This window comes from Artibeus jamaicensis, unplaced genomic scaffold, assembly GCF_021234435.1.
Source record: "Artibeus jamaicensis isolate MK-2021 breed Jamaican fruit bat unplaced genomic scaffold, CSHL_Jam_final scaffold_916, whole genome shotgun sequence".
NCBI lineage: Eukaryota > Metazoa > Chordata > Mammalia > Chiroptera > Phyllostomidae > Artibeus > Artibeus jamaicensis.
This window is the reverse complement of record NW_026522059.1, coordinates 10,621,649-10,634,444: the sequence shown is the minus strand read 5'-3', so window position 1 is coordinate 10,634,444 and position 12,796 is coordinate 10,621,649. Positions and strand designations below refer to the sequence as shown.

The 12,796-nt window shown below is 46.9% G+C and overlaps 1 protein-coding gene across 1 annotated transcript in view; it reads left to right on the top strand.

Annotated features, from left to right (window-relative positions):
* The window catches only part of FER1L6 (fer-1 like family member 6), a 130,910-nt gene that overhangs the window by 46,572 nt on the left and 71,542 nt on the right, over nt 1-12,796 (top strand). Inside the window, exons 10-14 of the mRNA XM_037166462.2 lie at nt 633-819; nt 1,772-1,964; nt 4,158-4,510; nt 9,307-9,415; nt 10,413-10,596. Coding sequence (XP_037022357.2) covers nt 633-819; nt 1,772-1,964; nt 4,158-4,510; nt 9,307-9,415; nt 10,413-10,596 — 1,026 coding nt within the window. The remainder of the gene's footprint in view (nt 1-632; nt 820-1,771; nt 1,965-4,157; nt 4,511-9,306; nt 9,416-10,412; nt 10,597-12,796) is intronic.

Here is a 12,796-nt window from a genome sequence, read left to right as displayed (position 1 = left end):
AGACAAGCAAATCCTGTCTCCCTATAACGACCTATAATGTCAAGCTATTGCTGAGCTTCTCTGACTTATTTGAATTTAGCTGATTTTTCTTTTGAAAGAGTTATAATTTCAAACACTGGTTTGTAAAATGGGAAGACAATGAACCTCTTTTAAGGGGCAGTGTGGGCAGCAGTGTTTGTTCCGTAATTGAAGGACGTAAATGAGTTTGCATTCACTCTAATCACACCCTTCCCTGTCATTAAAGTAGGAAGAAAACTCATTTTTAGCAATAGACCCTAATCATTGCATATTTTCATCATGTATCAGGGTCCTTCTTTATGATCCAAATTGATTCTAGCTTTTCTGTTCTTTCAGGTGAGAGCGACTTTTAATTTTTTTTTTAAAGATTTTATTTATTTATATTTAGAGGGGAAGGGAAGGAGAAAGGGAGAGAAACATCAATGTGTGGTTGCCTTTTGTGCATCCCCTGCTGGGAACTGGCCTGCAGGGAACCAGTCTGCAACCCAGGCATGTGCCCTGACTAGGAATTGAACCGTGATTGTCTGGTTCACAGGCCCATGCTCAATCCACTGAGCTACACCAGCCAGGGCTGACTTTTAATTTTTGTTTGTTCGTTTTTGTCCCCCTTGAAGGAACCTTTTGATCCCTCAAGGGTTTCCATCAGAGAGACCCTGGGCCAGATTCTACGTGAGGCTGTACAGAGCAGAAGGGCTGCCCAAAATGAACTCCAGCATCATGGCGAATGTCACCAAAGCATTTGTGGGTGACAGTAAGGACCTCGTGGATCCCTTCGTGGAGGTCTCCTTTGCTGGGCAGATGGTGAGGAACCATTGTCATTAACAGTGAGAGGCCTGGGCCAGAACTCTGCTCTTTGCCCAGGACATTTCTAGTCCGAATGAAATTAAGTGAACACCAAACTTAGGAAGTGCCTTGGGAAGCAAAGCAGGCCACAAAGAGGCACCGAGTCATGTAGCAAGAAAGAAGGGACGGGTAACTCACTCACTGGGCCCTGGAATCAGAGAGAGGAACCATGGGGGACCACGGTTTAGGACCCAGGCCCTTACCCAGTCCCCAGGCCCTGCAGGGGCCTCCTCCCAGGCAGCTGCACTATCTTCCCAGGTGGTTTTATTCCTGGTGAGCCTGGGCATCCCTGTTCCCAGATACTCCCTGCTCAAGAGCCATTGAAAGTGCCAGGGCCTGGGCACATAGCTGAGGCACAGTCCTGGGTGGCTGGACTTTGAAGCTTCAGCTAACACACACACTGTCTCTGCCCTTAAACATATGTCTACCCTGGCCCCTCCACTTGGCAGGGTGAACCCTGGTATTTTTGACTTGAACAGCCTTGGCAGTCAGATAGGACATCACCTCCATTTCATGATGAGGAGACTGAGGTCCAGACTGGGGAAGTGATTTGCACAGATTCCTACTTTTATAGAACATGAACTCAGGTCTAATTCTAAGTTCCTGGTGATGCACAGTACAACTGTTCATAACACAGGTGTGATTTCACCCTGGTCCCAGTATGATGATGAGAATTTCCCGAGGGCAGAACCTGAGATGTACTCACTTTGCCCCCAATGCCTGCCATGGTGTCTGGCACACAGTAGGACATCAGTAATGTTCACTGTGTATAACTGATTCTCACAGGTGTCAGGTGGAAGACAGTTCATTGTTTTTAACAACTCACTTTATACTCCCAGTGGATTTGACAGGTTTCCTTGGGTCAGTCAAGGGCCTGATTCATTTAGAATCTTCCCGGCTTTGTTTTCAGGGGCGAACCACGGTGCAGAAGAACTGTGCTGACCCTGTGTGGCACGAGCAGGTGGTCTTCAAGGAGATGTTCCCTCCCTTGTGTCGGAGGGTAAAAATCCAGGTGTGGGATGAAGGTAGCATGAATGACGTAGCACTGGCAACCCATTTCATAGACCTGAAGAAAATCTCCAACGAACAGGATGGAGATAAAGGTAAAGCCTCACGTGTCTCACTAGGATATTGGGCCTCAGAATGATCCATCTGGAGCCCTCAGCCTTCAAATGGGAGGCTCAGAGCAGGCACTGTGTTAGGCCCCTTCCATGTTCTGTGTGGTCTCTGGCTTGGGTTGGTTCAGGACAGTGGATGGATCCAGACTCTGGGAGCCAGCAGGCTGGGTCCCCATCCCAGGTCTTCCAAGAGCATACCTGTGTGTCCTTGCGGAGGTCACTCCCTCTCTCTGGGCCTTAGATGGGAAAACTATGGACCATGGGCCACATGTGGCCTGCCACGTATTTTTGCATGGTTCATAAGCTAAAAATGTTTTTACATGTTTAAATGATCCCCCAAAGTGTGCCCCCAACTGACTCATGGGAGCGGGAACCATGAGTAGTGCAGGGAGGCACTACTCAGAGTGCGCTCAGAGGGCCCAGGACAAGGCTCCTTCTTCACAAAACCAAAACCAGCAGGTGAGGACTCTCTAAATACCCCAGCCACCACCCCCGTTCTTTAAAACCAAGGCAGTCTTTCTCTGCACAACAAATCTGAGCTAACTGGTGTATATATTTGTATGTGTGTGTGCACATATACATACGCACTGAAGGCTTGGTATAAGCAGAGATCAAGATTGTGTTCTCCTGCCCCTCACAGAGCGGCACCGAGGGAAGGCCTTCATAAATACCTGTTGCCTAACTCTTCCTACTGCGGAAGGGTTCACACAGGGTTGCTTAGTGCAGAAAGCACACTCTGCCTGTCCACAGGATTTCTCACCTGGATGTGAACGTGTTTTACCCACGGCTTTCCAGGAACATCTTGATGGAGTTCAGGGAGATGTATAAGAGTGTTTAAAAAGTGGACACTAGGAGCCATAAAATCTTTCTGCTCTTTTTAACACAATACCTCTGCTTCTTACAACTGACTCAACAGAAGGACCTACTCTAGACCCTGGGGCTGTGGGGGCAGGGTGAGGAAACATTTAGGTACAAAACTATTGATAGTAAATGGAAATATTTACTTGTCAACAATGGGGGACTTATTAATCAAATTATGATATGTATATTTACTAAGAGTAATGGCTAATATTCTTCAGCTCTTCCTAAGGGCCTGCAAGAAGCACTTAATAGATATTATCCACTTTAATCCTGATGGGTGAGCTAAGTGCCATTAGCATCTTCATTTCATAGATGGGGACATGGGGACATAGGGAAGTTATCAAACCTGCCTGGCAGAATGGACCGTTCTGTTGCCAAGATGTTTGGATAGATACTGGGTATTTTCCCAGACGCTATGTGTTAAGAAAGGAAAATACTTATGCTAATAGTAAATTACAATCATGAAGATTTTTTCAGTTGCACCTTTAGAGTGGATCATAGAACATTTCCTTCTCTCAGTCTCCACTACCATCCCCCTAGGAGCCATCAACATCTTCAGTTTTGGTGATGATGTGGTCCCCAAGCCAGTTTGCCCACATCCATCCTTATACCCATTCACGCAGCAGCCAGACCGATCTTAAAACACACATCTGATTATGTTTTATCTTTACCTAAGACCCTCTGAAGCACTCCCATGATTTCTAGCATAAGGACCTCATCAAGGCCTTCCGACCCATTCATTTCTCCAAATTGACTCTTGCAGGCAGCCACTGTGGCTTTCTCTTTCAGCTTCTTCTGCCTCCAAGCTCCTTTCCAGAGGCACATGCTGTTCCCTCTGCCTAGAAATCTCTCTTTTCTCTCTCTGCCTAACTCCTCCCCATGCTACGTCAGCCTGTTATTTGTTCCTGCAGCACCAGAGATATCTCCATCATAGTGTCTATAATGTCAATGTTTGTTTAATGTTTGTATCTGCCTTGATCTCCACTGAGCTCTATGTTCAGAGCCTAGCAGGGTGCCTGGGCATGTTAGGGGTCAGTAAATATTTGATGAATGAATGAACAGACAAGGATGCATAACAACATTCAAAATATTATTTCAACTGTGAACAAGGATAAACATTTGCATGGAAGAAAGACTAGAAAGAAATATAGCAAAATGGTGCTTATAGTTGTCTATTGTGATGCAAAGATGCTGTCAATATTTTCTCATCTTATTTGTGTATTCTACATTTCTAACTGAATGTGTACAACTTTCATAAAGCAAAACATATTCAATTTGCAAGCATAAGCAGGCAACTAAAGTCTGGGATCTTCCTAGGCTTCCTACCTACCTTCGGGCCCACCTGGATTAACCTGTACGGCTCACCCCGGAACCACAGCCTGATGGACGACTACCAGGAACTGAATGAAGGCTTCGGAGAAGGTGTGTCATTCCGGGGCCGAATTTTGGTAGAAATTGCTGTGGAAATCCTCTCGGGAGGGGCACAGGAGTCTAAATTCTCCAAGGTGCTCAAGGACCTCAAGCTGTCTGCGAAAGACAAAGACTCGAAATCTTCCAAAGGCTCGAATAAGGACAAGGGTGACAAAACCGAAGATGCGAAACCCCCACAGGTTTCAGACAAAACCAACTCGACTGATGTTGAGGTGGAACCTTTTGATGTATCCCCAGAGGTAAGTCTGGGGCCCGGCTTCACCACACACACCTGTGAGGGGAGCCCAAAGCAGAGCAGCACCTGCCACAGGTTCCCAAAGGCTTGCGAGGTCTCACTCCCCCTGCAAATGCGGGTTGGCTAAGCCCCATTTTCCGGGGCAGATCTGCCTCTTTCTGCACACATCACAGCCATCTGCTGAGATGACAAATCCCTTCAGCGTCCCCCCAGACACAATTCCCATAGAAACCAAAGTAATGGAGAAATAGAAGTTCTCTGGAGGAGCTGGTGCAAGTGGGTGGTGGGGCGATCGACTGAACTGTGTCTGTGGCCCAGTTTCATTTTAGCTTCGTTATTATGCTCTGGGTGCAAGGTAACGTGGGAGGAGGGACGAGAAGGAGGAAGAGTGGGCGACAAGCTGGGACACGGGGACCGAGAAACCGATCCCTCTGCCCCAAGCCCGTGGGGAAATCAACTCAAGGGAATGCTCATCTCTGCTGGTTACTCAGCGTCAAGCACATTAGCATTTTGCAGCCTGGTTCAGTTCCGGGGAAGAGATCTGGGCTCCGAGCTGAGCACAAACTGTGAATAGCCTCTCAACTGTTCAGTTTAGCAACAGCACTTTGCACTTTAGGCAAATGGGAGAACTTTATGTTTTGTTGCTAGGAGGGGTGGGTGGATTCCCGGTCTCGGCTTGGACGATTCTGCCTCTGCCAGTGTGTGTCTCAGGTCAACCAGACAGTTGTTTCAGGTGGGGAAGGGGGGTTGATGGCTGGCCTCCCAGAGCTGCCCATTCCTGGGAAAGACTAGACAGACCCAGACCGATGGATTGTAGCGTGGGTCACCTTAGCCTTGGAGGGCCCACTTATTTTTCCTGCTGGGATCTCATAAATCTTAAGAAACTGGGGGGGAGAGGTTGGAGCACATGGCTGGAAATCGTGGGGGTTGCTTTTATTCATGGCTCTGATAGTAATAACATCTCCTTGTGTTTCAGTTTACTCATCAACAAAATGGGGCAGTAGCAACCCCTCTGTGATAGGCATCACCTGGGGGTAAGTGAGGGCACGCCTGTAAAATGGTCAGCAGAGTTCTTAGCAGACAGATAGTTGTACCCAGGCAGCAAACACATTTGCCATCGTCATTACCGATGTTGCTATGGTTTGCTCCCACCACCAGGGGGCAGCTATTTAGAGCTCTCCACCCCCTTGTCTGTGACTTTGGGTATTTTGCCCACCTCCCCAGCTCTCCACTTTGAAATTATATGTTGGGAGATAGTCACTGGAAATGTGTACCGTCGGTTTGTTGTTAAAACTGACACAGCCTTGATGTGAGTGTGTTTATGTGTATTTCTTCAGAGAATATGTCAACTTTGGAAACTTGACTTTTTGGACTTTGCCAGAAATTGTGGGCAGTTTAGTAGCCACCCAAGCCAATATCCCCTGTACATGACCTTGTGCCAATCCCTTCTGCTGTCAGGACTGGCCATTCTTTTCTGAACAGGGATTGCCAAGTAGAAAGGGGCTAGCAGATTTCCTTAACCCTAGTCAGTATCCCCAAGATTTTGCTGAGGTCATCTGAAACGCGAACGCAGGAGTGGCTGGGAATTCATGTAGAGTTGGGTGTACATTCTTCTTCAAGGCCCCGGGTGGGCCATGTCTGCTACAGTGTAGAAGGTAATGGGAGAGGGGAAAATTCAGGCATCACTCAGCCCTTCTCTCCCTTCCTCTCCTCATCTTGGGTTCGTGTTTGTGGGCAGTGTTTTTGCAAATCACCCCAACATTTAGCAGTTTATAACCACACACATTTCTTTTCCTTGTGGTGAGGAATTTGGGGATAACTTAGCTTGGTGGTTCTGGCTCAGAATCTCTATGAGGTTTCAATCAAAATGTTGGTAGGGTCCTGGCTATTGTGGCTCCGTGGGTTGTGTGCTGGCCTGTGAACCGAAAGGTCACGGGCTGGATTCCCAGGCAGGGCACATGCCTGGGTTGCAGGCCGGGTCCTCAGTAGGGGGCACATGAGAGGCAGCCGATTGATGTTTCTCTAGCACGTTGATCTTCCTCTCTCACTTACCTTCTCTCTAAAAGTAAGTAAATAAAATCTTTTAAAAAAATGTTGGTAGGGGCTGCAGTCCCTGGGAGGCTTGACCGGAGCTGCTCGACAGCCAAGATGGAACTCTGTCATTGCCCAAAGTCCACCAGCTGGGAAGCCCCAGAGTCGGGATTTAAAGAGGGTTTGTCTGGCTATGGAGCCTGCTGTCCTCCTTCCTCCCGCATTCCCTCCAGGTCTCTGAGTAATTTTTACTCTCCGCCCAGAGAGTAAACCTGGCCTGGGGCAGGTGAGATAAGTGGCCAGGTTACAGCCCATGGGTGCAGTGGCAGCAGGTGGGAGGGGCGTGTGCTCTGTGACTAAGGGCCCACGCAGGGCCCCCACCCTGTCTGGTGTTTTCTGGTCAACAGAGAAGTTTCCTGGTGATGTGAGAACACAGGAGGCTCCTGTGGGAAGAAAGGGGTGACCTCTACCTAACGGTGTGGAAACCCTCTGGCTCTCTGAGTGTCAGGGTTTGTGGTTCTTGATTGAAAGGGGCTCTTAACCTCTGCAGCCACAGTTGCTTTAATCCTTAGAGAAATCTTATTGCTTTTTCCATGGAATATAATAAATCCAGCCACAAAACCAGGAAGCACAGACTATAGGCTTCCAGCTCATTCAGCCTCTTTGCTCAGAATATGATGCTATGTCATCATGTCTCAGCCTGTTCCATGTTAATAGGAATAATTTGTAAATAATTATGTATTATGTTGGGATGGCTTTCGTCTTGTGACCTGTGTGAAAGGTTGGCATGAGTGGAGCCATTTTAAAATGGAGTCAGGGGAACAGCTTCCTACATCTTATTCCTTCCCTGAACCTTAGGAAAGTTCGAACTGGGCAAAATAACCTTTGACTGGGCCAAAGCAGCGCTGCCTTCCAAACCAATGTTTGTGGAGCTAACAGGAAAGCAGACCTTTTTATCACAAGGACTGAAAATGGTAGACATTTTTTAGACTCAGTAACCAGCATGTATAGCTAGAGAGTAACTTAGGTTATTCACAGCCATAGAAATTCCTTCCTTCTGTGTATGTAATTATTTCCCTTCCCTTTGTCTTAAAAACCCTTGGCCTCCACCCTATAATTGGAACACTAGTTGGGGTTCTGCCTGAATGAGGCTTCCCAAAGTTGCAATTCTTTTGGATCTCAAATAAGTGCTTGTTGCCCCTCACTTTGACTTTTTATTTTTAGGTTAACACCTGCCACAGTGCAGTCTTTTAGAATGTAGGCTGTCTTTACCTCGCTGTGTGATCTTGGCAAGCCCCTGGCTCTCTCTGAGCTCTAGTTTATTTGGGTGAAATGTGGAGGCTGGGGCAGATGAACTCTGGGGCCCTTTTCAATGTAAAAGCGATTTACATTGTTGTGCCTCCGGGGCCCGGACCCCTCAGAGCAGCAGCCACAGTGCACATAGCCCACGCTGGACGCACTTGACCGGCCGATACTTCTGCGAGTGCCTGACCTGTCACCCCTTTAATCTGGGCTTTTTGTCATTTCTGGGAGTGAAGTCTGACTTTGAGTCAAGCACCAAGACATTAAGTTAATACATACAGAATTCAAGGAGGACTAGGTCTTTGTTCGGAATACTTGGGAAGGTTCCTAACTCAACCTCAAGCTTTAGTATCCTCAGTTTCCTTATCTGTACAATGGGAGTGATCCAAAAGTTGACCTCCCAAGGGTGTTCAGAGGAACAGCTATAATGCATGTGACCCTCCTGTATAATCCATGAAACTACGCTCAAATGTAAGGGTTTAATCCTGTGACTCTGGGTATCTCATGTTTGGTTTTCTATTTTCTAAATGCCTGCCCACCAGAAGGTGATTCCCTGTCTCTGTTTCACACAAGCATCTTAGAAAGATACATATGCCAAGCTTGTCCTTTCGAGTTAAAAGGGTGTCCATCAACAGACATTGGGTAAAGGAGGTGCGGTTGTGTATACAATGGAATATTACTTGGTTATAAAAAGGAATGCAATGTTACCATTTGTGACGACATGGGTGGACCCAGAGGGTATCATGCTAAATAGAATAAGTCAGACAAAGACAAATGCCATATAATTTCACTTTTACATGGAATCCAAAGAACAAAATAAACAAACCAGCAAAATTGAAACGGACTCATAGATACAAAGAACAAACCGATTATTTTCAGAGAGGAAGTGGGTCGGAAGGCTGGGTGGAAACAGTGAAGGGAATAAGAAGTACAAATTGGCCGTTACAAAACAGTCATGGGATGTAAACTGCAGCACAGGAAATATAGCCCATAATATTGTAGTAACTGTGTACGGTGCCAGGTGGGTACTAGACTGGTCGGGGGATCTCTTTGTAAATTATATAAATCTCTAACCACCACACTGTACGCTTGAAACTAATATAAAGCAATATTGAATGTCAACTGTAATTGAGACATTAGAAACATAAATATCAAAAAAGAGGTATTTTATTGTCAGGCAGGAGGTTCGACGGTTGAGACTGCATCGTTTTGGATACATAGCTGGAGTTTGAGTGTGTGGTTTGCAGGTCCTGGTTCCTGCCTGTCTGGCTTGGGAGGAAGTGATGTGCGTTTCAGGTTGACACTGAGACACAGACGCCTGTGAACTCCTCTGCACCAGGTTAGCCTCAGCCCCCTGGCGATCAAGCCACGCACACACACACACACACACACACACACACACACACACCACCACCACCACCACCACCCCCCCCAGGCCTGTCTCACACACATTTTCTCTTTCTACAGATTGTACCAGAAAAATATGAGGAATTTTTGCTTTTTGGAGCATTTTTTGAAGCTACCATGATTGACCGGAAGATTGGAGATAAACCCATTAGCTTCGAAGTTTCCATTGGTGAGTGCAGGCCAGCACAGCGCCTGGCGCAGCCAGGGCTTTGCAACCGTTTCTCGAGTGAGTGAGCGAGGACCTTGCCTGCAAATGACAGCACTCAGAAAACGATGAATTATTCCCTCCCACTCTTCTGTCCCTACATAAGGAATACATTTATTTTCGTACTTTAGAAAATATATTTAGAGTCCTGGCTGGTGTGGCTCTTAATTGGATTGAGTGGATTGAGTGCCCGCCTGCAAATCAGAGGGTCACTGGTTTGATTCCCAGTCTGGGCACGTGCATGGGTTGCAGGCGAGGTCCCCAGTAGGGGGCGTGCAAGAGGCAACCACACACTGATGTTTCTCTCCCTCTCTTTCTCCTTCCATTCCCCTCTCTAAAAATAAATACATAAAATCCTTAAAAGTGTGTGTGTGTATCTGTCTGAATCCAAACTATGTAGATACACATACATATACATAGTTTGGATTCAGACAGATTTGGGTTACTAATCCTGGCTCCATTATCTGAGGCTCACTTAATTTCTCTGGGTCTCAGTTTCTTCAGCTGTGGAATAGGAATGATGAGAACTTCTCATAGAGCTGTTACAAGGGCTCGGCGAGTCAGTGCAGGCCAAGGGCATGCGTATAGTAGAAGCTGTTATTATAACTCCTATGACCTTCCTGGGCTGATGCACCAACCCATTCTAAGAAAGGAAATTCCATCACAGAAGGCCTTGATTCACATTTGGGAAGCTCTGCTTCAAAGGAAGGGAGATGGAATCCAGTTAATTTGTAACTTTTTTTTTTTTTTTTTACAAATGAGAACATAGCATGGATGTTGCAGTTGGCTCATTGTCACTGTCAATCTTATTTTTTGGTCTGACCAAGCTCTTCCTACCTGCATAATGAGATCTAATTTCTGTGCCCTGGGAGGACATAAACTTGGATCTCTTATGTCAAGCAGCCTGATTCCTCTTGCTTATTAACACTTGGCCCCTTTCCCCTTGCTGCTGCCTCTGCAGGTAATTTCGGGAACTTGATTGATGGAGGGTCCCATCACGGGAGTAAGAAGAAATCAGCAGAATCAGCTGAAGAAGACACCCTTCCGCTGCTACGTGAAGGAGAAAGGGGCGCAGCCCCCGAGGGGGCCGTCCCCATGGTCTCCACCACTCACCCAGAGAAGCCACTTGTGACAGAAGGGAACAGGTAGGAGACACAGCAGGAGCAACATTTGCTGACGGTGGCAGTCTCACCACTTTCTGGCAGTATTAGTTTCAGTTCTTTCCCCAAAAGCAGAAACATTACTATTTTATATTTCAGTTACGGGAGTAGGCATAAATCTGGGCAACGCGGTAAGTGCCACTTTACCGAATCCTTAGTGACATGTCAACAGCTTTCCAAATGGCACATCTGTAATTCATGCCTGGGCAGAGCAATGAGGATGGTCAGTATGACCAGATCTGGAGCCCCCTTTATTCTGTAACTATGACGCATAGTAGGGTAGGAAGGTCGGAATTTAATATTTGAATCCAAATCCTATTAACAGTTATTATATTCATCTGCATTCTATGCTATTATGTAAACTCAATTTAGTGGCATTATTAAATACAGCATTTCTCATTTTATTTTGCCACAGTCCAACTGAAGAACTAAAGATAAAAACCAAAACAATTGCTAGCTGCCAGAAAAGACTATTTCAGAAAACAGTGGGGGAACCTGCGTGTATCCTCACTGATCTTGAACCCATGTAAAATTTCAACATGCTAAGAGAAGCAAAAATGACAGAATTCTGTTTTAAGAAGGGGGTTTAAGCACCAACCAAGTGACTTACGAGAAGGGAAGACCACGCATAGTGAGGTCCTCTGTGTCTGAGCCTTGTGCTACGAATAAAAACGTCACTGTGTGCATGGATTCTCAAAAGAGAACACTGCATTTCTCTGACGTGCCAGGAGATTGGACCCACCTCACCGGCTCGCTCCTGTCTCTCCTCCACTCCATCCAGACTCTCCCTCTGGGCACGGGCGCATGGCTTCCTGACCCCAGTTAGGAAGACAGGGGCTCACAGCTCTCTCCCCAGACGGCCTTCTTTCCTGAGCAGCAGATCCAGACACCTCCCCTCGGGAGTCCCTTACATCATTCCCAGGCTCATTGTTGGCACACACAACATCGCTTCTGTCCCTGCCCTCCCCAGATCACAGATGACCCTGCCGTCCTCTGAGTCCTCAGAGCTGCAAAGTTGTCAGTTGTTCTGCTTTTCCTTCCCACCCACATCCACTCAGTTATAAAGCCTGGTTGATTCTAGATCTTAAGCATTGCTCCTATCTGTTGCCATTTCTTTCATCCTGGCAGTCGGTGTCTTCATCTGGATTATTTCATTTCTTTAAATTATTTTATTGTTGTTCAATACAGTTGCCTGCATTTCCCCCCCACCCCCTCCAAACCCACCTCCCTCTCTTGCTTCCACCCTCCCCCTTGGTTTTGTCCATGTGTCCTTTACAGTAGTTCCTGAGAACCCTTCTCCCCACTGTCCTCTCCTGCCTCCCCTCTGGCTATAGTTAGATTGTTCTTAATTTCAATTACTCTGGTTATATTTTGTTTGCTTTTTTCTTTTGTTGATTATGTTCCAGTTAAAGGTGAGGTCATATGGTATTTGTGCCTCACTGCCTGGCTTATTTCACATAGCATAATGCTCTGCAGTTCTATCTTTGTCTGCATTATTTTAAAAACCTTTTACCTGCCTTGGATGTTCAAGAAATTTACCAAACTGTCTATCTGAACCAGTGGCTCCCCTAATTGACACCATCCTTTGGCTGCTGGTGGCTTTCAGGATTAATTTCAGAGGCCCTGACTGAGTTTTTCAATCCCCATCTACTGTACCTTCATCTCCAGCCCCCCTCCCCAAACTCCACCTTTCCTCCCACCATACAGTGGCCCTGGCCGTCCCCCAAACTGCTGCTTCTGGTCCTTTTAAACCTGCCCTCCCCTTTCCCAGGCAACAGACCACCTTCAGAACTGCTGACTCCCAGTAACCTTCAAGGGGAAGATCAAGTTCCCTTTCCTGAATCTCAAGTCTGATTTGAACTTTATATTCACCTCCACCAAGCGCCAATGACTCTGCAGGAAGACGTGCTCACTGTCTGTCTGTCTGTCTCCCTGTTAGACTGGGAGCACTCTGAGGGCAGGGTCCACGTTATCCCTGTGTATCTGTGCATCTCCCGCTGAGACCTATCCCTGGCACAGGGTAGCTCATAACTGTTTCTGAACGAGTCAAGGTGTTGCTGTAAGTGGGCGTAGGGTACTCTGGAAGCAGAGAGGGAGAGTGGGTGACTAACTCTGCCTTGGGAGGAGGTGACACGTTGGGAAAGGTCACAGAAAAGGTGACATCCTAAAGGATGAGAAGGGGCTT